Source organism: Lucilia cuprina, chromosome 4, assembly GCF_022045245.1.
Source record: "Lucilia cuprina isolate Lc7/37 chromosome 4, ASM2204524v1, whole genome shotgun sequence".
In the NCBI taxonomy this organism is placed as follows: Eukaryota; Metazoa; Arthropoda; class Insecta; order Diptera; family Calliphoridae; genus Lucilia; species Lucilia cuprina.
The window spans coordinates 37654202-37681754 of NC_060952.1; the positions used below are offsets into that span (position 1 = coordinate 37654202).

Sequence of the window (27553 nt, forward strand, 5' to 3'; positions counted from 1 at the left end):
ATACATCAACATAAACTTAAGGACAATAAAAATGCAAAAAAAAGAAAACCTTTTTCAATTCCTTTTTATGACATTAAAATAAAAGTAAAATACAATCTTTGTAACACAAGCACATTCCCCGCCTTTACACATACATATACATATACATATACATATCAAAAGTATCCATCCTGTTAACAAAACCTTAAACACATACTCGTATCAATAGTAGCAGGGACATCAGAAGTTGTATTGAAATAAACAGGAGATGTAGATTTTATAGGAACATAGTTTAGTTATTTGATGAAAGCATGTCAACAAGCTGTTTTCTCTGTAACAATATTGTTGGTTTGTTTATTAAATATTTATTGTTGTTGGTATCATTTTTTTTTTTTGCACAAACAATATACCGAACGTGTAATAACAATAACAAAGAAAGTCGTTTATACTAAAGAGACTATAACCAATCTATTGACATAAATTAAAAATTTCCAGTAGTTTGATACGGGGAAAAGTCACCCATATGATCTCAGTAAAAACTTGGCAATAACTTGCAATTGTTACCAATTACCTAATTACATACTTTGCAACTACTATAAATTATCTTTCTGCTTACGCAGAAGTAGTGTAGTATCTTCTCATTAATAATTTAATTTATAAATGCAAACTTTCATTTTATTAGTCAATTTCTACTTGAAGATATAGGTTAGGTTGATAGGGGGATGTATACTACATCAAATCCGAAGAAATACACCTAGACCACAATCGTGAGAAAAAAAGGGAACTGAATGAATTATTTTTCAATGTTCAGAAACTCAGTTTCCTGAACGTAATTCCTAGGAATTTTCCAATCAGTGTTAGTCAAGAATGTTATTTCCGGAATAACATCACTTCCAAAATATTTGAAGATATAGATGCTGTAACTTGTAAGAGATTGCAGCAACTACTTGCCTCCAGTGACATCACAATGTTAAGGCATAGAAAACAGTCTAATTACACTTTGTTATAGAAAACCTTTCATACAAACACTGCCTAGAAATCAAGTCTCGTTTAAAAGGGGGATTACAGAGAGAAAAAAACAGAATATACCTTTCTATAGAAAATTGTATTTACTTGACTACCTATTTGTAAGCGAACGTCATCGCGTTAAAATAAGCACTTAGTTTTTAAGCGATATTTTACCTTTTAACCCTTTACTTGGTAATGTTAAACCCTTTGACGACCAAACCTTTTCGTTTCAATCCGCCCAGCAGTTCTACGGGACAGTCCCGAACTGACCACTTAACCAACCATTTGTGGTGGCCCCTAGCCACCTGACTACCCAGGTGACCAAACATTTTAACATGGGCTTGTCCTACGAGGATGTCAATCGTCATTCTACACAATACAAAGAGACAGTAAAAAGACGATTGCCTACGCTCTCGCTTACAAAGGGGACTCCAAAGTGACGACTTTCTTCATTCTCATTTACAAAGAGTTTACAAATTGGAGTCAGCCGGGTGGTAGGTTATTAATGGAACTAAAATTTAAAAATTTCTAAAAATTCTAAAAGTGTCTACTCTCTAGAATACTATGGGACAATAATGTGACGATTGGCCCGAAAGATATAAATTTGAGTCAACAAGATAGTGACATATTAGTAGAAAGTAATAATCACTCCTCCAAAAGATGGGTAAAATAACTACTTTCGGTAGTACAACAAAAAAACAACTTTTAAGAGTATAATCTCTAGGTCACTTGAGCACAGTAAAGAGGACACTTAAGTGACGACTGTCTCCATTCTCGATTACAAAGGTTACATTCGTTACGAATGACCCAAAACATACGAATTACTATCATCCAGGTGGTTAACTATGAGTGGAATCTACTGTCTTTTTCGTATGCATTGACTCTTTGTCGAACTGCTGGGCGTTTTATCTTTTCTTTGATTGTCGATATCTATGGCCTCATAACAGTTAGAAATTGCGATAAGTATTATGTATCGTTTGACAAACAAAGTTGTCAAGATCGGTTGACAGATTCGCCCTATATATCACCTAAACAAATGTATATATGCTTACAATTTTCTGGCAAGTATATTTGCGTATGGTCGTCAAAGGTTTAACAAAGTTTTATTATTTTATTTAAATACCAAATTTCTATAAAAATTTTCCACAAATACACTGTTTAAATAAAAATGTCTATAAAAGATAATTGTATAGAGAAATGTGTGCAGTAGACTCATTTAACTATAACACTTCCACTATTTCTAAAATTTATTACAGAAAAACTGTTTGAATAGACTGTTTTCTGTAGAAAACTATCTACAGAAACTATCTACTTATCTATAAAAACTTTCTACAGCAGAATCTTTCTGTAGAAAACTCTTCAATTAGTGACTGTCAGCAGAAGGTTCTTATTTATGAATAGCAAATGCTTTTTCTACAAAAACAGTTTTTTTATAGAAACTATCAACCATGGTCATGGCCGACCATATGATACCCTACACCAGCCAGTATGTTAAGAAAAGAGATTTTCTACAAGATGAATTTATTCAAAGTAGATTAAAAAGAGAATGGGCCAAAATTTATCAAACTATTTTAAAAATTGCGACCTGTAGGGTCTTAGAAATTAATTCTGAGCCGATTGGTGTATTTAAAGGTCAGTGTAGGACCACTATTTCCACTATCTCCACTATAGTAGTGTAGGGTATAAAGAGTATATATATTGCTATATATAGCAATATTTATATATAATGTTTTCTCAATATAATTAATCTGGATCCAACAGTTTGTTGCACTGTTAAAACAGCCTATCTGCCAAATCCTTACTGCTGGAAATAAGTGGACTTTACCAATAAAATAATTTTTTTAAAAAGGCATTGAGTAAGAGAGAATATACCAATAAATATAGAAAATATCTGTGAATAGTCGGGTAATCACATTTATAACCAGTTAGTTTTTGGTTATCGTCGAAAAAATAAATAGTTATTCAACTAAAAGTTAATATATACACTTTGCTCCTATATTACTTCCATACTTACCAAGTAAATGATGATTTTAATATGAAGAGCAGAAAGTTTTATATCATAGCGTTTCGTAGATTTGTAATCGTTGTGGATTGTATATAGGTCTCATTAAATACGTATTGGCCTAATCAGTAACCAAAGAAAATTATTACTGAAATCCTTATTTCTTTTTAAATTCCTCACTACCTTTAAGTTCCAAAAAAATGAATAATGTAACTTCTGCTTAATGAGTAGTATAACTTATCTACATATTCATGAATTATGTGCCATAATTACAAACCAATTTATAACAACACATTTCTATCCTTACGGAAGGAAATGATAAATATAATAAACAAGAAAACGAAAAAAATTCTCAATTTGTTATATTACGACTAAAGAATTCATAAATGGTATTAATTTTACTACAAGGATTTATGTGTATATATTTTTTATTATACAATATTTTTTCATTTCATAATATACTTTTTATATACAAATATTTATTTACTTAAATATTTATATATATATATATCTATATGTATGTCCTATACACCTACATATACAATGTTGTTTTTATATGCCAAACGAATGCTTACAATGAATTTTAAAGACTTCAATATTTATACAGATAAAATCACGCATATATTATTTCGGAGTACGCAGGGCAAATCCATCAATATTCGTATAAATAACAATATAATAATAACATTGAAACCATATATTTGCATATTCCATCTATATACATATGTTTAAATATTATGTTAAGAACATATATATATAAGCAATTATCAAAATTTTTTAATTTTAGAGTTAAAAAAATCGAAACATTTTTTTGATGGCAAATTCAAAATATTTTGAAAAAAATTGCACATAATTGTAAAAGTAATTCAAATTTAGCGCATTAAATACATAACATAAGATTTGTTTTAAAAAAATTTAAAAATACACAGTAAAAAATTTCATTTCAGTAACTTTTAACTTGTTGCCTATAGTTTTTGAAAAAATGGCAAGCTAGTAAAATTTAAGAAAAAAACTGAAAAATATCTGAATTCTACGAGCTTGATTTGTAAGAGAATGCATTTAAAAAACAAGTATAAAAGTATAGTCGGGCGTGACCGACCATGTGATACCCTACACCAGTTATGAAAAATATGGACCAAGCCCGATAAAGTTTTGTGAATACATTTATATTTATATAATATTTATTTGTGCTCAATTTCATCGCGATATTTGTGTTTATAAGTTAATTTTGGATATTCAAGTAATTTTCTGAAGGGGACTTTGTATGGGAGCTCGGGTCAAATTAGGCCCGATCTTTATGAAATTTGGCAAGGTCATCATGGCTTGTATAAAACTTAGTTGTGCCGCTTTTTATCAATAAACAGTTATATTTAACATAATTATGAGCTTAGAAGCCCTTTTCGGGATGTTCTGTTGTACGGGGGCTAGGTGAAATAATTGACCTATTTTATTCATTTACAATAGGCGTATGTGCCAAATTTCATCCAATTATCTTGAAAATTGCGACCTTGCGCACAAGGTTTACATGGACAGCCAGCCGGTCAGTCGGCCAGACGGACGGACATAGCTAAATCGACTCAGAAAACGATTCTAAGCCGATTGGTATACTTACATTCTTATATGTTACAAACATCAGCACAAACCCAATATATCCTCCCCACTAAAGTGGTGTAGGGTATAATTATAGTTTGAAGGAATTAAATATTTATAGAATGATGCTTTTTGATGCTAGGTACATTTTATTTGGCCCAAAAAAAATATATATATTTAACTTTTTTAATGTGCCCCAGTTTGACATTATTAATATTAAGAAAACTTGCAAATGGTGATAATTTTGACGAATTTTAAGCATCATCCATGATGTGTCTTGGCAAAATGTATTTAGATAAAAGTGACGTCTTTGTAGCTTACAAGGAAATTTTAAATACATTTATAATCCTACACCATTGTGTTTGTCATTATCTTCATGTATATTTATTAAATGTTTGTGTAAGTTGATGTTTGATATATGAAATTAAATTTTTCAAAATTAAATAAGAAATTACGTTCAAGTTTACCAACTTTTCTGTCGTACCCATCTCCCATTCAGGGCACATTAACGAGATATATACCATACTGTGTATAATTACATCAGCTAACCACTGTTGTCCCAATTTTTGTATTGTATTAAGGGGTATCAGCGCAAAGTCAAAAAAACTGTAAAAAATTCAAAATTGGAAAAAAACCGGGTGAGAAATTACGGATAAGCTTGTAAAGAATCTCCTAAGTGTCTTTAGTTAGCACTATAACAAATAGTGTCCAAAAGTTTAAAGCTATGGACCAAAACTATATAATCCTTAAAAAAATTGTTTGACATATTTTCTTACCAAAGTTATTAACAATTTAGTTCAATTTCAAAGGAATTAAAAAACTTTGATAATTGCTCATATATGTATATATACATACAATAATTCCAGCTTATATGTATATATTTTTACGATATTCAAATTATGACAAAATATGTACCTACATACATATTTTAATTCTACATAAATTAGCCTTTGGCAACATTCATATTTATATTCATTTATATGACTAACTTTTCAAATCTGTGATGTGTAATAGCAAAATTTTGTACAGTGTATTAGAACGGAATAAACGAAAGGTAGATACTTTTTACTATTTCATAAAAACTATAAAATAAAGGAAGAATAATTAAGTTTTCAATTTAAAATATTCAGTAAAACAATTTAAAAAGAAAACAAAATTAAATCCATGATAATTAATCTAAAGATTAAAACATATTTATAAATAAAGTCGAAATATCCAGTTATGCACTTTTTAAAAAAAAAATTGATTTTTAAAATTTTGTGTAAAGTCCTCTTGCTTTTAGAACAATTTTTATACGTTGAGTCGTTCTTTCGACTAAGGTCTCAATGGTCCGGTGCGGAATACTGGACAACTCTGTTAGTACTCTCGACTAAAGTTCTTTAAGATTTCTTGGTGCATTAGCGAATTGCGCAAGACGTTTTTTAACAAAGGTCATAAATTAAAATTGGATTGATTTCCAGGCATTGAGTTGGCCATTGCATCGTTTGAAAATTCTGCGCTGAAAGCCAATTTTTTACGATTTTTGCCGTATGCTTCGGTTCCCCATCCTGTTGGAGTATAACCTCTGACTCTGGATATGCACAATGTGCATATTTTTAGAAATTTTATTAACATATCTTTAATTTTTTTTGTCCATAGAGACCGACCACTCTAATGCACATTCTACCACAAAATCTGGAATATTGAATTAAAAATGCTCAAATAATCCTCATTGTTCATTATAGCATATAATTTTACCTTAGAACCGAAATTCTACCAAGTGAAATAAGCCCACACCATCAGACTACATCCCCCACGTTTCAGCGTTTCTTTTACTTGGTGCTTTTTTAAGCTTTCATAAGGGCGGTGCCAGTAATATTCCTTGTCATCAGACTGAAAACAATTAGTCTTCGTTTCATTGGACTATATAATCCTTTTCAGTCAGTTCAGCAAAATTTAAGACGATCCTTCACATTTTTTTCTGATAACGCTTTACGGCTGATATAAGGTCAATTCTACGAAAAACTCTCCATTCCATTCCAATCTTCCATTGCACATTGCCACATTTGGTTATAATGTTATAAGTATAGTAACTTGATCGAATAGCTGATTACTTACTTCATATTCAGTATATGTATATATTAGATCTGCACTGCCAAGAAAGGGCGGTTATATCATCCCTACGCTGCATTAAAATTTTGTACACATAAAATATTGTATCGTTTTTAGAACGAAGTCTATAAACTAGGCTTAAATATTGCTCAACTTCATATACTATTCAATGGACTAGTCCACGTAGAATTCCATAATTTTGTCAAAAATTTAGTTTATACACTAGACCATTGAACCGATTTCAACCAAATTTGACCAAAAGTCACTAAATCGACTCAGAAAGTGATTCTGAGCTGATTGGTATACTTTAAGGTGGGTGTAGGACCAATGTGTTTGGGTGTTACAAACATCAGCACAAACGCATAATACCCTCCCTACTATAATGGTGTAGAATATAAAAACCGACCCATTGAAAACACTAGTCCATAGGTCGCTTCAAAGCAAAATGAAAATATATATTTTCCAATTAAGAAAAGATTTTTATATTAGTTTTTTATAGCTTTTATAAATTTAATTTGTATTAACTCAAAAGGACCAATATCTATTAAATATAAAAATAAAAGTGTATCACTTTTATATACATATAATATGTGTATAAATATACATATGTATAAGATTTATGTATATAGTTTTTCATATCCTTATAGTTAAAAGTATTTTGTTGTTTTCTATGTGAATCATTGTAAATATTTGCCAGACATTCCTTTTTGGATTTTATGGTTTATTTGTGTGATGATTTGAAATTTATTTTGTTTATACATGTATACAACTATAATTCTTTATATGTATGCTTTCTATAGATGTGTTTGTTTGTGGCAAAAAGAAAATATTTATTTGTTTCTTTTAAGCATATATTTTTCTAAATTCTTTTTTATAATACCTTGTTTTATTATCAACATTTTTAAATCAGTGTTATTAATAAATTCCATTAAGTAAAAACTTTTTTTCTTCTACAATTCAACAAATAAATAAATGATGTGTTTATTTTTTACTTTTATTTTGTTTTGGGTTTTAATTTTTTTTAATATAATAAATTATTTAATTGACATACGCAACCCAAATGCCAAGAAAAAGGATTCATTTGTTTTTCCTTTTTTTATGCTTTTGAATGAATGTAAATAGACTTTAATGTTATCTCTTTAATAGAAAATAACCCAGCAAAAACTAAATAATGACTTTTAATTGTAATAACTATTGAAAGTTAAGACAGACTTGTATGTTATCTTTATAATAGAAAAAACTAAGTATTGCAGAAGGGGGACCATACGCCACTTTTTTTGAGGCGCCCTCAAACTAAAACCACAAAACATATTCTCAATTTTTTTCTTTGTTCTATTATTGACATTATATCACCAACCGATATATTTTTTTCTATCACAAAAACTAAAAAAGTTGCCACAAAAAAATACACACAGTGAAATATTTTCACAGCCTTTTGAAAAGCAATAAATCACGTCGACCTTCTATCATATGTAAGGTAAAGTTTTCAACCGATTACTTAGTTTTCAAGTTATTTACATTGACAGATGTGCCCCTATGGCGAATGATCAATAACAATATTTTCAATGACTACTATATATGGTCTGGATTACATAGAAGTAGTCTAAAAGTGTTTTACTTACAATGTGTTATATAAATACTTTCTAATTCTTCTTTCTTATTCCTATTGGAGCTATATACGTTTTTTCATGCGACTTACAGCGACAAATTTGTGTAATTACTTGTAAGCGTTTGTGGTGGCCTTTAGTACCCCTGCACAAGTCAACAATAAAGCGACAATCATAAGCACACGAAATTTTTAGCAAATTGGCGCATTATTGTTGACTTGTTCAGGCTATTAGTAAGTACTTACATTTTAGCATTATTTCCCCTTATCTAGTTATGAAAGTTTTTGCTGGGTTAGTTTTAGAAAAGTGTATAAAACTTTTGTAATGTATCTTATTTGGAAGTTTTCATAAATTTCAAATGTTATGTTATGTCGAGATACATATATATGTTTATTTGTAATGTTAGCAATTTTTATAAAAGTTATAAATTTTTTTAATACTTTAAAGGTTTTTATACCCTTCGCCTTCGTGAGAAGGGTATATATAAGTTTGTCATTCCGTTTGTAGTTTCTATAATATAATTTTCCGACCCTATAAAGTATATATATTCAGGATCTTTATAGATAGCGGAGTCGATTAAGCCATGTCCGTCCGTCTGTCTGTCTGTTGAAATCAATATTCTGAAGACTCCAGATATCTTCAAGATCCAAATCTTCAATAATTCTGTCAGACATGTTTTCGAAAAGTTTCCTATTGAAAATCAGCAAAATCGGTTCATAAATAACTGAGATATGGGTAAAAATCTGAGACTACCTCCGAAAATTTCCTCAACAAATTATAAATAAAGCATAAAATCACAAAATACAGCGCATATTTGTTTGAGGGTGGTAATACAGTTTAACGGTGGTAGTACAGTACAACGGTTAATATTTCTTTCTGCTACAGTTTATATTTGTTTGTGTGTATGTTATGTGTGACATGTATAAAAACTGTTTTTTAAAACATACTTGGTGAAGGGTATATAAGATTCGGCACAGCCGAATATGGAAATCTAACTTGTTTTAGTTTAATTTTGGTTTATTTATTTTACGTTGAATTTTTATTTATATATGTTTCCTTTTTTCCTTTTAATTTTAAACATGCTCAATATTTTTCATGAAAAAAATATATATTTGATAAAAACTATTAACATTAAAAATCTACATTCTCTAGACCAGCTGTGGTCGAAATAACGATATGATACTTGAATCGTATCTGCGTCGTTGTTGGCACATTATATAGAGAGCGAATCAAGTCAAATTTATAAAAAATGTTTACGGTCTCAGTGAGAGGATTATGTTTATTTCGATATATAGTTTTGCGAGTCCAAAATATTTGTTTTGAAATATTTCATATTTTAAACAACATTATTTGCCTTCAATTTAATTATAATAGGAATATATCATTAAAATAGCACAAATATATAGTCCATTTTTTAAAAATAATGCCTTAACCCAGCAAAAAAAGAACTTCCAAGAAGTGAAAAAGAAGTAGAATTTACTCCATGGAAGTACTGAAAAACATGATTTCAATTTTTTAATAATTTTTTAATTTTTAAATAAATAAATTACACGCATTTATCAATCAACTCCAAAATAAAATGGGTTTAACTCAAAAAATTTTAGTACAAAAAACTATGCCTTCAATTTTTAACAAAATTGAATTCTTTTCGCTTCTTTGGAACTCAAAAAACATCACTTCCACAGCAGGTAAAATCACTTAGTGCTATATGTTAGTGATAAATGGTATTCTTTTGGAAGTACTTCATTTTACTTTTCCTGGGAATTATTACATTACACCCCTTATTTATTAAAATTGTATTTTTTCCCTACAAAAAGTAGTAAAGAAAATTAAATTCCTTTTAAGCGTCACCTGTATATTCATACAATGTGGTGCTTTTCCTTTTATTTTTTGTAAATCCATTTAATAAATTTGAAATAATTTAATTTTTAAATCAATTTGCATAAATTGTTTAAAAAATTTCAATTACCATGTAATACAAACATATATGTATGTATGTACTACAATTACCACTGTCTGTCTTTCCACTTATGCTGCAGGAGTAAGTACCTTTCCGTAAATAGCATGACTTTTTCATAAAAATGGGGGTTGTTAGAAATGGGAGTGTAAAGCCATAGATAAGTTACACCCAGAATTTTTAATGTACATACATTTTCTTTATTAACTTATATTATTTATAAATTTTAAATAAATTGTAAGCTACAATATACATACATATGTACCTACCCAGCAAACACTTATAAATCGGATACATGTAATTAACAAAGATATTTCATATTGGATCGATTTTTAAATTTTAAATTTAATTCAGATATGTCTTAATAAACTCTTATTAAAGTAAGCTAACATCAGCATTTAACATTACCATGTCACAGATTCATGTCATAAATTAAACAGTAAGTCAGTAGGACAGACAACGATGTCTTTATCATTTGGACATTAATGTTACAACATGACAATCTCATTACTTATAAACACACTTAGCAGCAAAAACATTTCACCTTTCAACATATTTTTTTTTTTTTTTTTTTTTTTTGTCAGACTTTATTGCTGAGCATAATTCTGAGTAATTTGATATATTCTACTGTAATCTCTTGTGAAACGTGCGTGTACTGAGAGATGATAATGTTGGTGTAATTGTAGTTATTGTTTGTACCATATGTATTTTTTAGGCTATAATTTAATGAGGAAAATTCTTAGAGAAAATGGTATTAATTCCATAACTAGCTTTCTATGAAATTTTCCACTACGGAACTGATTCTGCGAAAGAATTATGGCGATTACAGTCGTTCCATGGACGGTTCTGGAACTAGTTTTTTACCCCTGAAACGTTCATGGAATTAGTTTTTATAACCTACACCACTATAGTGAAGAGGTTTGTGTTTGCAACACCCAACACCTACTGTACTAATCGACTCTGAATCACTTTTTGAGTCAATCTATATAATTCGTCCTCTACACCTCTTTTAGCCATAGGACGAACGTTATTACAAATGGTTGAAATTGAACCATTATTTCACTTAGCCCCTATACAACCGTACCCCCCGAATAGGACTTTTGGGCATATAAATACATAAAATTTTCTGTTTTGTCTACAAAAATCGGCAACACTTAGTTTTATAGAAGTTTAAACGACACTGCCGATTTTGGTAATGATCCGGCATTATTTGACCCTAGCCCGCATACATACTCCACTTCAGAAAGTGACTTGATGGTCAAAATTCACTTTACTTATTAATAACGTGATAAAATTCCACATTAATATCTTTGATGCAGACGTAAATTCCCCTGCCAACATTTATAAGGAAAGGCCCATATCTAACCTCACCCCCATATGAGCCATTTTGTAGAAAATTTGTTTTTTTGATGAACAAGAGTTAAAAATATTCCGAAATTATTGTAAAAATTAATTAAAATTATATAATATAAAAGTCGGTATCAAAAACTCTTCTTTCAAATCAACTACTTCGCGCTGAACATACTTAATTGCATGTTTCTAGATTCAATATTATAGAAATTTAGTTCTTTTTCATTCTACAAAACAAAAAATCCTCTTTGACGTGATTTAGTCTAATCTGGACTCTACATACTTAATTTCATGTTTCTAAGTTCATAATTATAGAAAACTTAAAAAAGTACCTTTTGAAAAACGAAAAAGTACCAAGAAGTTCCATTTTATGTGTTCTCACCTAATTCAGACTCCACATACATAAATTCGTGTATCTAGGTACAATATTATAAAATATTCAAAAAGTACCTTTTGAAAAACGAAGAAGTACCTAAAAGTTCCCTTTTATGGCTTATTAATGAAGATATCTGGGGTGCTCTAAAAACTGATTTCAACAAACATACAGACAGACAGACAGACAACCAGACAGACAGACGGACATGGCTTAATCGACTCCGCTATTTATAAGGATCCAGAATATATATACTTTATAGAGTGGGAAAATTATATTATAGAAATTACAAACGGAATGACAAACTTATTTATACCCTTCTCATAAAGGTGAAGGGTATAATAATCCAAATTTGTAATATACTAGTGTAAGTTATCATTCATCGGTCAAGTCCGACTATACGTTCATAATTGTTTATACTATAATCTAATGAGGAAAAGTCCCAGAGAAAATGGTATTAGTTATGCAACAAGTTGGGTATTGTCAACTTCGAAACTGATTTTGTGACATGTTTATGGAGTTGACAATATTTTTATGGACAAGTTCTGGAACTAGATCTTTTATTAATGTGTTTTTTTTAATTTGAAAAAAAAAATCAATAAAAAATTCTGTAAAATTACAGAATTTGCTAATAGTGACTGTTTTTGCTGGAAAATTTAGAAAAATAGGACAAAAAAGGACTGTTGGCACCACCAGTAAACAATAATTATAATTACATTTCAAAGCCAATACCTAGTTTTTTGTCGAGTTATTTTCAATTAAAATTATTTATTTGTAAAGTAGAAAAAGTAATAATTTTTCTGGTAATTGTTACAATTTTTAAATTTAACATCTCTGCCTTGTACTTATTCAACTTGTATACTTAATAATTCACTGTGAATTTTTACTGGAAAAATAAATCATTTTTTTCACTGGAAATAAATCATCATACATGAGGGAAAAATTCCTTACTAAGGAGTGTCCTATACATGTTGTGAGCCTAATGAATGGCGGAGTTGTTAAAATTTGACATTTGGTGGGTACTTAAGGATGGAATAATAGAAAGCTACTTAAATGGGAATTATTTAAATTTCGAAAAATATGTAGAAACCTAAATTTTTGTGTGCTTTAAAATTTTAACAATATTTTAGATTTATTAAATTTAAAGCATAAATTAATTTTCTTTCAATTAAACAAAAAAAGTAAATAAAATATTTTCAATAACTTTTCCAACAAGTGTTGATAAAAAAAAAACTATTATTTAGTAGTAAAATTTTTTTTATTTCGTGTAAAACTCATAAAAATTTCCACATCAATAAATTAGGCTTGTATTGTTAAGGAATATAATATATAGTTTTGCAGTAACAATAAACAAATCCCAATAACTATCATGACCAGCCATAATAAATTGAATATTTCAGTTATTTGGCTCGAAGTAGCAGCAGCTACAACAGGAATCAATTTTTGGTATAGAAAAACAAATTAAATGTATGAAAAAAAAAAAACAAGTAAGAAAGTAAAGTCGCGCGTGACAGACCATATGATACCCTACCTATTATATGTGACTTTTTTCATATTAAAGTATTTATCTTCAATATTACCTTATTCCGATGCATTTAAGCAATTTAAAGTTAATTTTGGACATTCAGGTCATTTTCTAAAGGGAACTTTGTATGGGAGCTAGGGTCAAATGGGGCACGATCATTATAAAATTTGGCAAGGTCATCAATACTTAGTTGTTCCGTTTGTTATCGATTTACAGGTATCTTTAACATATTTATGAGCTCAAAAGTCCTATTCGGGGCTAGCTGAAATAATGGGCCGATTTTAACCATTATCAATAGACTTCGTTCTTGGTCCAAAAAACGTGTATGTTCATCCAATTATCTTGAAAATTACGACCTGTACCTTAAGCATAAGGTTTAGATGGACAGCCAGCCAGACGGACGGACATAGCTTTATCAACTCAGAAAACGATTCTTAGCCTATTGATATACTTAAAGGTGGGCATTGGACAGATATTTTTGTATGCTACATACATCAGCACAAACCCAATATACAATAGCAATTACAATAAAGAATATATAAGGAATTTTGATGAGGTAAAGATCGATATCATATGTTACCCTATTACAGGGATTATCTCCAGTTGAACATTTTTAAATGGGGAATCAACTTACATATGTTGATTCTGTCCTTGCGTATGTGACACAGTAAAGTATTGAACGTTAGCCCTCGAACGTATATATACATATGTATTCTAGTTCCATCACGTACTTCCTCTTTAATTTAATTCCATAAAATTAAAAACCAAGAAATCAAAAACAATTTTCTAAATCATTGAGATGAATTCGAACCTGGTTAAGATATCTCAGAGATTATGTCTCCATTTTGAAGATGACAAATTTGATTTTCGGATGACTCAACAAAATCTACGGCATCTTTGCGCTCTTTGAACGTTTAAAAGGAAGTCCAGAATTTTGGACCCGTTACCTCGATAATCGGATATGGCGTAGCTTAATTCTTTAGTATATATGGTTCACTGTCTTATAAATATCTTGGTCCGTATAATTGACCTTGACCTTCCAGTAACCTTTCTTACTGAAAAGCAGTTTATTGTCAACAAATCCAACAAAAATTTTGTGTTCGAATACATTTAAATCCCTCTCGAGAGTTTCGTACACAAGTAAACCTATTAAAAGCCCTATTCCGTAAATCATGCTGATGTTCATAACAAAACCGATTTAAATCAGCATAAATCTATTAAATGTCTACAACAAAGTTATAAATGATAAAAGATTAGATTAGTCCAAAATTCTGTTTAAATTAATGACACATTCATGGATAGTGAATGATTTAATATTCGGATCTTGAGAACTTTAAAAGTCCTGTTAGAGGGATATATAAATTTTTGTACACGACAAAATTTGATAAGTAAATTAGGAGAAGTGGCCTTCGGTAGGTTTGTGGGTAGTGTTCTAGTTTGGTTGCGATTCCCACCTGAGGCACTGAGTAAGAAGCGCACAAAAGCACCGATATAGGTTAAGATGTATTTCTTCCGATATTATGTATATACCAACCACCATTCAAACTAATTACCTAACTTCGTATTTACTTAAGTTAGAGAAAACATAAGGACGAACAAACTTTAGGAATACAAAGGATATAAGGCGTAATTAGGACCACTAATATTATGTAGGGTATAGCAAAGCAATATTGGTTTATATACCATTACATACAATGTTACAATAGATGTATAAGTGCACTTTATTGTGGTTACTGGAGGTATGTGAGGTTTTCATTTTTTTGTAATTCTATATCGAACATCAAATATGGACATAATGGGTATAGATATATGTACACAACAACTAATTATTTGAGAAAGCGGTTAGAGGTAAATATATAATAGAACAACTATAACTGCTTCAACTACAGTTATAGTTGTAGTCAATATAATAACAGTAAATAACACCTTTAAGCTAAAATAAGTTTAAAGTTTTTTTTGCATTAGATTTTGGGGTAGAGGGATAACTATTTTAAGAAAATTGAAAAAAAAATATAACTATAATATTCTCACTTATGCATACTACAGTATAAATACTATATAGTATGTACATATATATATAGAGAAATCCATTGAACTGTGGATTATATTAAAATTGAATTATTTATTGAAGGTCACAATAAATACTTGTAAGTATAGTATAAATTTTCAATGAATGTATTTGAAATTTACACATACTACTACAATTCTTATATTTACAATGTAAATTTTACATACATACATATGTATGAATTTAAAGTAACTAGATAGTTTTTTTTTTGCAAACGGCTTTTGATTGATTTTAGTTAAGTTCAATAAAATAAATTTCCCTTTCAGTTTTTCTGTTTGCAAAATTGATTATGATTTAAAAGTCAAGCCAATTTAATTTTTTTTACAAACACAACATGTACGATGTCAATAAAAATACTGTAAATAATTTGAAAATTTAATAAAAATGGAAAATAGGAGAAAAATATGTATAATAAGTAAATAAGCGAAGGTACTACACACCCTTAGATAACGTGTTGTAAATTAAAAGATAATTTCTGATTTTTATACCCTTCACTTTCGTGAGAAGGGTATATATAAGTTTGTCATTCCGTTTGTAATTTCTATAATATAATTTTCCGACCCTATAATGTATATAGATAGCGGAGTCGATTTAGCCATGTCCGTCTGTCTGTTTGTCTGTAATTAGATAGCGAAAAACAGATATAGGTCCCATCAGTTAAAATTACTTTAAAATCATTCGAGTTGGTTTCAAAAATTTAAATAAACCTTACCTGTGAAAATTGTTTATTAAAATTACAAAAACTATTTATATAAACGATATTTCGTGTATATAACGAAACAATTTCGTGGAGCAAAATAACGAAAAATTCCATAGAATTAACGAAATTTTTCGTAAATATTAGGCATTGAGGCGATTTCAGTGTCTATTCAAATGTTGACTGGGGTTTTGAATTATTTTGTTGTTTACATTATTAAATCCCTAAACATTAAAAATCCCTCTACTTTTCTTGTACAATCAACGTCTGATTAATTTGCTTTAATGAAACATATTTAATTCTATACATACATTATGTGTATTTATAATCCTTTTTTGGGTCATTTCCTTTTTTGCCATTAACAAATGTATTCCTTTTTTCACCATACACCCCGTATGTTTTACTAAAACCCAATATTATTAAAGAAGTTAATCATTTGTTAAGAAAGTTCTACTTAATGCTAAACCCAACTAAATGATAATGGTAACTGAAAACTTATTAACAAATAGCCATTACCATTGTTACTTCCATTTCCAACTAATCCGTAAGATTTATTAAATTAACAAACATAGAAACTTATTTGTAATTAGTTGTAATTGAATTCTGGAAATTTATTTAAAAAAAACTTATTAATGTTACAAGCTTATTATAAGTACAAAAGTAACTAATGAACTATATAAGTCGAAAAGGGAATAAAGTAAAAGTTAAAAGTTAATAAGTACATGACGCACAATGGGTTAATGGGTTAAAATGTAAGTACAAAACCTACATAAACATACAAAGATGTTTATATATGTATGTATTGAATTTAGAAATAATTAAAATTGATTTGGAGTGTAATTTGTGAGTTTTAAAACGATTAGCACAGCTTAAACTTTTGGGTTTTAATACCACTGAAACAAACATGTAAAGTAACAGCAACAATCAATTGAAAACAGTAATTTGTAAATTGTATTATAATTTTTAAATAAATTAATCATCCCCCTAATAGAATTACTACGAAAACCCAGCAAAAACTTTCATTGCCTAGTAAGTATTTTAAATGCTTACCACAAACGCTAACATGTAATTAGAAAAAATCGTATGAAAAAAAGTATTCAGCTACTACATGTATAGTAACCGAAACGATATGTAGTAGTCATTGAAAAGTATATTATTAGGAAAGTAATTACCAGGGCAAGGATTTCAATGCAAATGCATGTTTTTAGTCAGTATCTCAAAATAATTTTTAACTAGTTTTCTTTTCGAATTAAAGAATTTGCTACAAAATGACATCGATTTGTTGTTGCATATTTTTGCATATTTTGCTTTAAATTGCATATATTTTACATATTTTCATTATTTTTATAGCATATTTTGCATTTTTTTTTAAATTTTTCTAAAACAAATTGTTTTCCCTGTATTTCATATTTTTTTAACAAATTTGGTATTTACATATTTAGATTTTTTTAAAATAAATATCAACAAATTTCGATTTAACAAAAAAATACTGGGTTGTGTGAAATACTTACTTAGATTTACTTAATTTTTAAAATCACAATAGTGCGGAACGTATTTTAAGTTTGTGCTGCTAATTGTAACATCCAAAATATTGGCTCTTTAAGTATCTGTTCATTATTAATTGCTAAGTCTGTCCATCTGTGTGTCCATATAAAAATATAACTTGATGAAATTTTGTTCTTACTTCTTTCTCACGTCCATAATTCACTTAAAAACATTACCAAACGATAAAATTCGGATGAAATATAATTTATACAAAAATACATTCATTCACCAAATGTTATTAGAATTTCGGCAAAGCTTTCCACTTTTAGAAATTAAAAATATACCATTTAAAGTTGTTTCTTAGTCTTTATATTTGTCATTCTCGAGGTCGTGGTTCCGTGGTTCCGTTAAAGTGGTATTACGTACATAAAGCAGTCCTTAAAAACTTGTATATCTCTTATCAAAAACTTAAGATCTGAATATCTACCTTCAAAAAGAAATATTTTTGCTGCATATTTTTCACATTTTTTGTGCATATTCTCCTATTTTGAAGTACATATTATAAGCGCATGCATCTTATAGTGCATGAAAATCCTTGCCCTGGTAATTATAATTGGATGTTATTACTAAGTTTTTACTGTGTAAGTGGTACCAATATGTATTATTATATATTAGTAAAATCAATAATTTATTATTAAATAAAAAACCACAACCTGAATAGACAATTGTTTGCATACATTCTTTATATGCAGATGTGACAACCTTGTAGATAAACTGTCCATCAAAATACTCACGTTCTTTTATACATCAATTTATTAAAATTCTAGATCCCCAATAAGTGAACACCTGATGGTAATTGTTTTTTTTAAATATTATTTAATACTAAAGGAAAATGATAGGAAAAAGAAATGTATTCTCTTTAACAAATATAACCACTACTATACTCATCAAAAATGAAAATATCATATCTACTAGAGAGATGTGTGAAATGATTATTTAAATTTTATGAAAAAAATTTATATATTTTCTTTTACTATAAGTGCTAAAGGATTTCCCACAAGTAACGATACTAAATCCTGCTCAAATAATATTAACCATAGTCTAAGATGTGAAAAATAAAGCAATAAAACTAACTATTATTCGTATGATTATCAGACATCTGTTTCGTCCTAGCCACCACAAAAAAGATGGGTATATTATATATCCATCTTTTTTGTTTTTGTCATTTTGTTTATAAGTACAAATATTTTGAGTCCTTATTAGATTCTAAGACCATCTAAGTATGTCCGTCCATCTGCCTGTTGAAATCATGATAGCGAACACACTGGAAGAGATAGTTGAAATTTTTCATAAATATTCCCTATTGACAAGGTTTGAAAATGATCAAAATTGGTCCAAGCTTTCACATAGCTCTCATTTAAGTAGCTCCCCGGAAAACAGTTATGATTTGTTTAAAAATATCAATATAAAGATTAAATTCTATAAAAAAAAGTCTTCGAAGGACGTAAATTTCTTAATAAATTTTTATAAAAAATTGTCCATAATTAACCCTGTTACCCATATAAGGACCCATTTAGAAATTGCCCAGAAATGCGAGTACTACGATGAAATTCTATATAAACAAATTTTGTATGAGTCAAAATCTCTTTACTATCTTTTTCAGGTTCATAATTTATCATAGAGATTCTATAAAAAGTGACCCTTTGCCACTTTTTTGGTCTTTAAATTAAAATGTATGTATGTTCCATTATATGAATGTTCACGAATAAGATTATTTAGGTGACAACTTTTTAATACTTTTTATCTCACATATCCCAGCAAAAATTGTATTAGTTCCACAACTAGTTCTAGAACGCACTTTGGCATTGGGACCAATGATTTCTGTTCGAAATTCTCACCTCCGGAACAGATTTTGAGGAAGCGTTATGGAGTCGACACTCGTTCTTTGGAAAGATTTCAGAACTAGTTCTTTAATCAATGTATGTATTCAATATAACTAGTTTAGTATCAATGTATAACTAATGTCAAAGAACTAGTTCCTTGAAAACCCTTTAGAAGTATTTTAGAACCATAAAAATGTTCCGAGGAACAGGTTCCAGTAGTATTTGCGACATCGCTAGTTCCAAGGTTGTTATTTAAGAATCTAAAGTGGTTCTCTTTGCATTCTTTCAAGAACTTGTTCTTTTTAGAACAAGTTCTAAAATGTTTCCTTGAATGGTACTTTTTGAATTTTTTTTTTAAATATTTAACCTAGAATCATAAATTTGAAAATGCAGATTCCCGACTGAGTAATAATTGGAATTTGATAATAGTACTTTTTCGAATACTTTGATTCGAACTACAAACGTTGGATATATATCAAGACTGATTCCCTTGATAATTGTCTACAAATTCAATTCAAAAAAAGTTAATAATGTTATTGATAAGGACTACTCATTACCAGGTAATGTATTAAATAACTACATTATCTAAATTACTCATTACCAAAATTTAAAGATTGTTTGTTGGGAAATTGCACCAATCAAAGAATTGTGAAAATTTTTCAATTGGTTTCAAATGTAAATTTAGCTGCTGAAACCGATATCTGTTTTTCTCTACAACCATTATCTGGCAGAATGTCATAGAATATATTGTTCATGGGTTATAAACATTTTATATAATTACAAAAATATATTTAGGATTTTTCGATGTCATCGTAAATTTGGGTCCTCCTTATTAATTTTCCCTATGTTTAATTTAAATCGGTTAACACAAATTAATATTTTCCTATGGTTTCAATATATACAAAACTGTATTTAATCTGATTCGTTATACGACTATTGAAAAAACGACATAAATTTGTTCCGAGTTTAATCTAACAGCAAGTTAAACCTAGTTTAACTCAGTAGTACGAAACCTGCCCTTAGTTTGGAAAAGCTCGTTTAAAAATGTCTGCAATAATATATATAGACCACATACAAGTGTGCAAGTGATGGATATAGAGGAATCAGTATAAAATTTTACTTTTAAAATAAGTCGCATATATAATAAATTCAAAAATCCTCCACACAAATATTAAATAGAGAATTTTTCAAGTGTTAATATTTAAATTTTACATTTATTCGTTGGCCTTGAGTAAGAAATATACAAATGGAAAATATAAAAGAAAAAAGAAAGTTTCCTTTCTAACTAGTAATATCACAATTGCTTAATACTTTTTCCTTGAAGAGACATTGAATTAAAATAAAAAGAATACTCAAAAAAAAATGTAACAAAAATTATGTTAAAATATTCAAACTGTTCAAATGTTCAGCTGTTTATATGTACATTATTTATAGCTTTAAGTATATTTATGTATTTTGTGAAATCATGTAAAGAATTTCCAGACAACAAAAACTCATTCCTTTTTATGTGCTACACTGAAAATAATCCATGATTCATATATATGCGCAACATGAGTACATTGTATGAAATTCTTTCGTAATATTTACGAAAAAAAAAACGTTACAAAAGATTTTTGTAGTTCTGTAAAATTAAAAAAGATTTTGTTCAAATAATATTTCGCAATATGTACGAAATTTTTGTGAATATAATGTAAAAAGTATTTAATTTTTTTTCGTTAAGTTAAGCATGAATTATTTTCAGTGTAGGTACATGTGGATGTACATATGTACATCACTACACATCTACTGAAATCATAACAGTCTCTGAAGAAGGACAGACGAACGGAGGAGTTAAAATAATAAATTTGACTTTTAGCAGCTTCTCTAAGGACTTGAATGTTTAATTTTGTTAGAAGACAAGCATAAATAAAAGACGACTGAATGAGAACGAACGAATGAATGAATAGAAGATATAAAAGTGAAACTTTGTTTGCTTTTCCTTTCCTCTTGTTGGATTTTTTCATTTTTCTTATTTTTTTACAATAAAATTACGTGCTGTTTAAGTGAAAATATCATATATTTTTAAAATTTTTCTCCATTTTTCTTTTCATTGTAGATTGAGCAAATTCAAGCTGAATACAAGGTTTTAGCCTTGCAATATCATCCGGATAAAAATAGTGGTGACAAGGATGCCGAAGCTAAATTTCAAAAATTAAAGGTAAGTGTAGTAATTTGGTTTTGTAGTATTTTTTCGTATTAACATTTAACACACTTAAATTTAGTTATTCAAATTGTGCTTAGTAGAGCTCTTAGTTACTTTTGAAATAGTTTAGCTTTCAACAAAGTTTAAATGTAATAATATTTAACGCACTTAGTAAAAGAGTTGTTAACTTAAAAAGTTTCTTTTTTAAAAATAACGTAACGAGTTTGTAATTATTTTGATGTTTTTCAAAATAATTTAGATTTTTGTAAGTGTTTTGGTTTCAATCTAATCACATTTTGAAGAACTGCCTTCAAAATGTGATTAGATAGATAGTCGGACATGGCATAATTGACTCAAAAAACAAGTGATCCTGCGTCAATTTTTAAGCCATAATTTTAAGATGTTACTTTCAAAAAATTCTTTAAAATTTTTCAACATATCCAAGTTAGATACATATAGTATTATTATTGTATTAAAAACGAAAAAAACTATTTGAAAAACTTGTATTTTACTCTCACTATTATATCATAAAAAAGTAGCACTAAGTGAATTTGTATAACTTCTGTGAAAGCGATGTTTATTGACTTCCAAAGAAGCGAAATGAATCCAATTTTTGTTTAAATTGAGGGTATATTTTTTGGCGTTAATTGATAAATGCGTGTAATTTACTTATTATACCCTACACCACTTTAAAACTTGTCCATGTAAACCTTGTAATCAAACTACAGGCCGCAATTTTGAAGATAATTGAATGAAATTTGGTACATGATCTTCCATTATGCCGTAGACAAAGCCTATTAAAATGATTAACATCGGTCCATTATTTCACCTAGCCCCCATACAACTGAACCCCCGAATGTAATCAAACTACATGTTGCAATTTTGAAGATAATTTTCTCAGGCTCGTATCTTGCAAACCGATCGGAATTTTGATTTACTCTCTGAGGGAAATAAACATTGTAATCAAACTACAGGTCGCAATTTTGGAGATAATTCAATACAATTTGGCACATGATCTTCTATTATACCGTAGACGAAGCCTATTGAAAATAATTAACATCGGTCCATTATTTCACCTAGCCCCCATACAACTGAACCCCCGAATGTAATCAAACTACAGGTTGCAATTTTGAAGATAATTTTCTCAGGCTCGTATCTTGCAAACCGATCGGAATTTTGATTTACTCTCTGAGGGAATGTTGTTGCTCTTAACACAAAGAACCAAAATTGTGAAAATATAACGTCAAGAAATTATCTTCATGATCAGAATCGCAAAAATTTATTTTTTTTATGATTTTTCCTTGTTCAGGCTTATAAGTAGCAAACCCTTTTAAAATTAAGAAAACAGTTAACTACAAAAATGTACCTAAGATCTTAATTAACAACTTTCTGGAACATATGAACTTCCTAGGAATGATAGGTTAGTCGTAGAAGTAAAAAATTTCCCGAAATTTTTTTAATTTCATTTGGTTTTTCTTTACTTTAACATTAGGGTGTCCCGTGGGACACTTTTTAGGAGGAATACATCTATAACGATGCGTTTCAATGAACTAAATACGGGAAAAATAAAAAACATTTTTTTTTTTGAAAAGGTCCTCAGTTCCATACCTGCGATTGAAAATCATGATCTCAGTGCAATATATTCAAACATTTTTTTCTGCAATATTTTGGAATTGTGTGTCAAAAATTACATAATTTTAAACTTGTCATGGGGAAAATAAATAAAATTGTTGTTAGTGTATATCTAGTCCGCAAAATGACATTTATTGTATTATAAGAAGCATAAAAATTTAAAAAAATTGTGAAATAGACTAAACCAAATGTCAAATAATTTTTAGAATATTTTTCTGTATGAGCTAAAAATTACGATGATTTTGACACCCATTTCGATAAAAAGCTAAAACAAAATGCCTTTCAAACCCACTAAAAATGATTTTTTGGACCAGAAATATTCTATAATTTTTTAAAATTAGTCTTCCCGTAGTCAGATCAAAATTACGGATTTTTCGAGACCCATTTCAAAAAAAAAAAAAAAAAAAATCGAAAATGTTTTATTTTTCAAAAATGAAACTATGCCAAAATTTTTAATCAAATTAAGGAAACTTTTGACTTTTCGACTAATATATCATTCCAAAGAAGTTCATATGTTCTAGAAAGTATGCTGACCAGCAACTGGAAGCCACAAAAGTGATTATAGTTTATGCCTTTTATTGGAATTTAAAATTACTTTCTAAAGAGGACCTCATATTTGGATAGACCGGTCATGATATTTAAAAACTTCTTTATGTAGAATTTCGTTGCTGTACTAGTATTTTATATAAGTTATGGGTGTAAAAGTTATTTTCGGATAGGATTTTAGCTCTCTACCACGTACCGTTTGTACTACATTGTATTTTCAACTGACAGACATTACATGATTTTGTATATGTTATTTTGAATGGTATATATCTGTTATTTATTCTTATTTATTGGGTCTTTTGCTTTCAACGTATAAAAAAAGTTATCCCATACCAGCAAAAAAAATAGTTTGAATATGGAGATTCTATCTATTATGAACTGCTGCAATAGTCAGATTTGAAGATTCGTTTAAGACGAACATTGGCCGAAAAATTCCCCAACATCGTTTGTAGCCTTAAAAGTATAACAATCGGCCAGAATCACTTTCTGAGTCAATTTTGCTATATATGTAAGCCTGTCTGAAGGTTGCAATTTTTAAGAATTGGAATTTTGAACTCATAAATATGTTAAAGTTCTTTTGTCATTAAAATTAAGTTTTACTTTAGTCTTAATGATACTGCTGACTTTCGTAATTATCAAGCCTCTAATGACCCTATCCCCTATACAAACCCCACTTCAAAATGAAAACGATGATATTCTGCATAAAAAACTAAGTTTTATAATGTACATTTTCAAAATATTTTCGTTAAGTATATACTTCGTCTTTAGCATTTTGAACCCAAAATCTTTGGACCCGCCTAATAGACAAACATATTTGTATATGTTTTATACCGTTATACATCTATAAATAATTGAGCATCGAAGCCTGGTAAGCAGTAGTTTTTTAAGTTTATAAATATATGTTATGGAAACAAAATAAAACTTGTGACTGTGACATTTGAAATTGCACCTTTAAAATACATACACACTTCCTAACACAATGTTTTCTAAGAAAGTGTTAAGCGATTTTTATACCCTACACCCCTACAGTGGGGAGGGTATTATGCGTTTGTGCTGATGTTGGTAACACCCAAAAATATTGGTCCTACACACACCTTAAAGTATACCAATAGGCTCAGAATCACTTTCTGGGTCGATTTAGCTTTGTCCGTCTATCTGTCTGTGTGCCCATATAAACTTTGTGTGCACGCTACAGGTTGCAACTTTCAAAATAATTTCAAAAGATAGAACATGCTCTTCTTTTGGTCCGAGGACAAACGCTATTAAAAATTGTTGAAATTGGTTCAAAATTTCGTCTATACAGCTTACTCCTGCCCCCCAATAGGGCCCTTAGGCCCACAGTTAAATTAAATGTTCTATTAAGTCAACAAAAGACGGTAGAATTAAGTTAAATGTTGTATCAAGCCAACAAAAGTCGATAGAACTTGGTGTTATAGAACTTTAGATGACACTACTGATTTTTGTAATGATCGGGTCTCATTTAAGACGTAAATTCCTTTATCAACATTTATAAGTATAGGGCCATATTTACCCATATATGGGTACCTTGATTCCCGACCATACTTGTTTTTGTTCGCATTTCATTTAAATTATAAATGTTTCTTTTATGGTGTTTTCATAAAACAACTTTTTTCATTTAAAAAATTATGTTTAATTTTACCACCATCATGTTTTAACATTCGCATCAAAACGGAAACCTATTGTATTGTGGCAACCTAGTTTCCTCATTTAATATTCTCTACCGTTAACATTCGTTCGTTCGTTCATTTTGAAAAAATCATAAGTGTTTCCGTTTTGAGTTGGTAATATGTATTATAATACAAACTGCTACTACTACTACAGTTTATGTTTAAGTAAATGTAAAATGTCGTTGTTGGAATTATTATAAAAACATACAATTGTGTAGTTACAATCGCTTTAAAATTCATAGAGACCAAAGAGCATTACAAGGTATTGCAATAACAATTTATACAAAAAAAAAAACGAAATAAACTCAAAATGAAAATAAGTTATTAGAAAAAGTGCACAAAGGTAATGGGGATTTTAAGGCAGTGAAGGGGAAAAAGAGTTGTTTTTTAGTATAAAAATATCGATTTTATTTAATGATGTTAAATAGCTCACACTACGTATCTAACAAATATTTGTGAACTAAAGATAAAACACATTATTATACAGAAATTATTCAGTATCTTGTTGAAACAATAATAATGAGTTAAATGATGTTTGTTTATCCTTTTACTTCTTTTGCTATGGCTTTGTACGTGTATGTATCTGTTAAATTGTTTATTTACAGTTAGAGCATCATAAATGTTAAAACATCATCAGTTGTTTAAGAATTCATGAAATGCACAGTAAAAATGTTTTACAACCATAATTCAACAAGTAAACATTTTTCAATGATTCATAAAATGCAGACAATTACACGTAGAAAAATAATCATGATCAGATTTATATTTTTCTTTGGAAAAGTTTTATTTTTGTTTGGCATTTTACAAGAATTTTTCAAATATTTTAATAGTAAAGTATAGTATAGATGGGTCTTATCATTTTACATCAATACATATTACCAAATCCTTTTGGTATTTTTAACAAAAATTTTTTTTTGTTTACTTAAACAAATATTTATTCCCACAGCTATATTTCTTTTATTCATAAACACCACAGTTTCATTTCCAATTCAAAATGCTTATTAAAAAGTTTATATAATGTCATGTTTAATTTGTTGTATTTCAAAACTATTTTGATTAGTATATCAACAAAAATGTAAAAAAAAATATTAAATTAAATGCACTTTCATTTGTACAGATGTTATAACATTGACATTTTGTTGTCAAATTTAAAATAACAAACATACAAACAACTCATCAGCTAATCTTTAAATTTACATTCATATGTACATATAAATTGCAAATTGTATGTTTATGCAGTTTATTTTAAAAATTTGTATATTTGTACACAGTAGTTGTTGTAACGTGTTTAGTAAATTGAGGAGCTTTTTAAATAAAGTAAGGACTATAGAGCAGTCTATAATCAGGATTATAAAATTGTATATTGTCTATGGCTAACCCTTATTGTCAGGATTTTATAACAGTCTATAACCAGGACTATAGAACAGTCTTAAGCTAGGTCTATAGAACAGACTATACAGTCAGGACTGTATAAGAGTCTATAGTCAGGAAAATAGAACAGTCTATAATCCGGAAAATAGAACAGTCTATAGTCAGGACTATAGAATAGTCTATAGTCAGGACTATAGAATAGTCCATAGTCAGGACTATAGAATAGTCTATAGTCAGGACTATAGAATAGTCTATAGTCAGGACTATAGAATAGTCTATAGTTAGGAATAAAGAATAGTCTATAGTCAGAACTATAGAATAGTCTATAGTCAGGACTATAGAATAGTCTATAGTCAGAACTATAGAACAGTCTATAGTCAGGACTATAGAACAGTCTAAAGTCAGGACTATAGAACAGTCTATATTCAGGACTATAGAACAGTCTATAGTCAGAACTATAGAACAGTCCATAGTCAGGAATATAGAACAGTCTATAGTCAGAACTATAGAACAGTCCAT

The 27553-nt window shown here is 28.8% G+C and overlaps 1 protein-coding gene across 3 annotated transcripts in view; it reads left to right on the plus strand.

Moving 5' to 3' along the window:
* The window catches only part of LOC111675555 (J domain-containing protein), a 63475-nt gene that overhangs the window by 24707 nt on the left and 11215 nt on the right, over positions 1 to 27553 (plus strand). For all 3 annotated transcript variants that reach the window (XM_023436337.2, XM_023436336.2, XM_023436338.2), the window contains exon 3: positions 21711 to 21812. In XM_023436337.2, coding sequence (XP_023292105.1) covers positions 21711 to 21812 — 102 coding nt within the window. The remainder of the gene's footprint in view (positions 1 to 21710; positions 21813 to 27553) is intronic.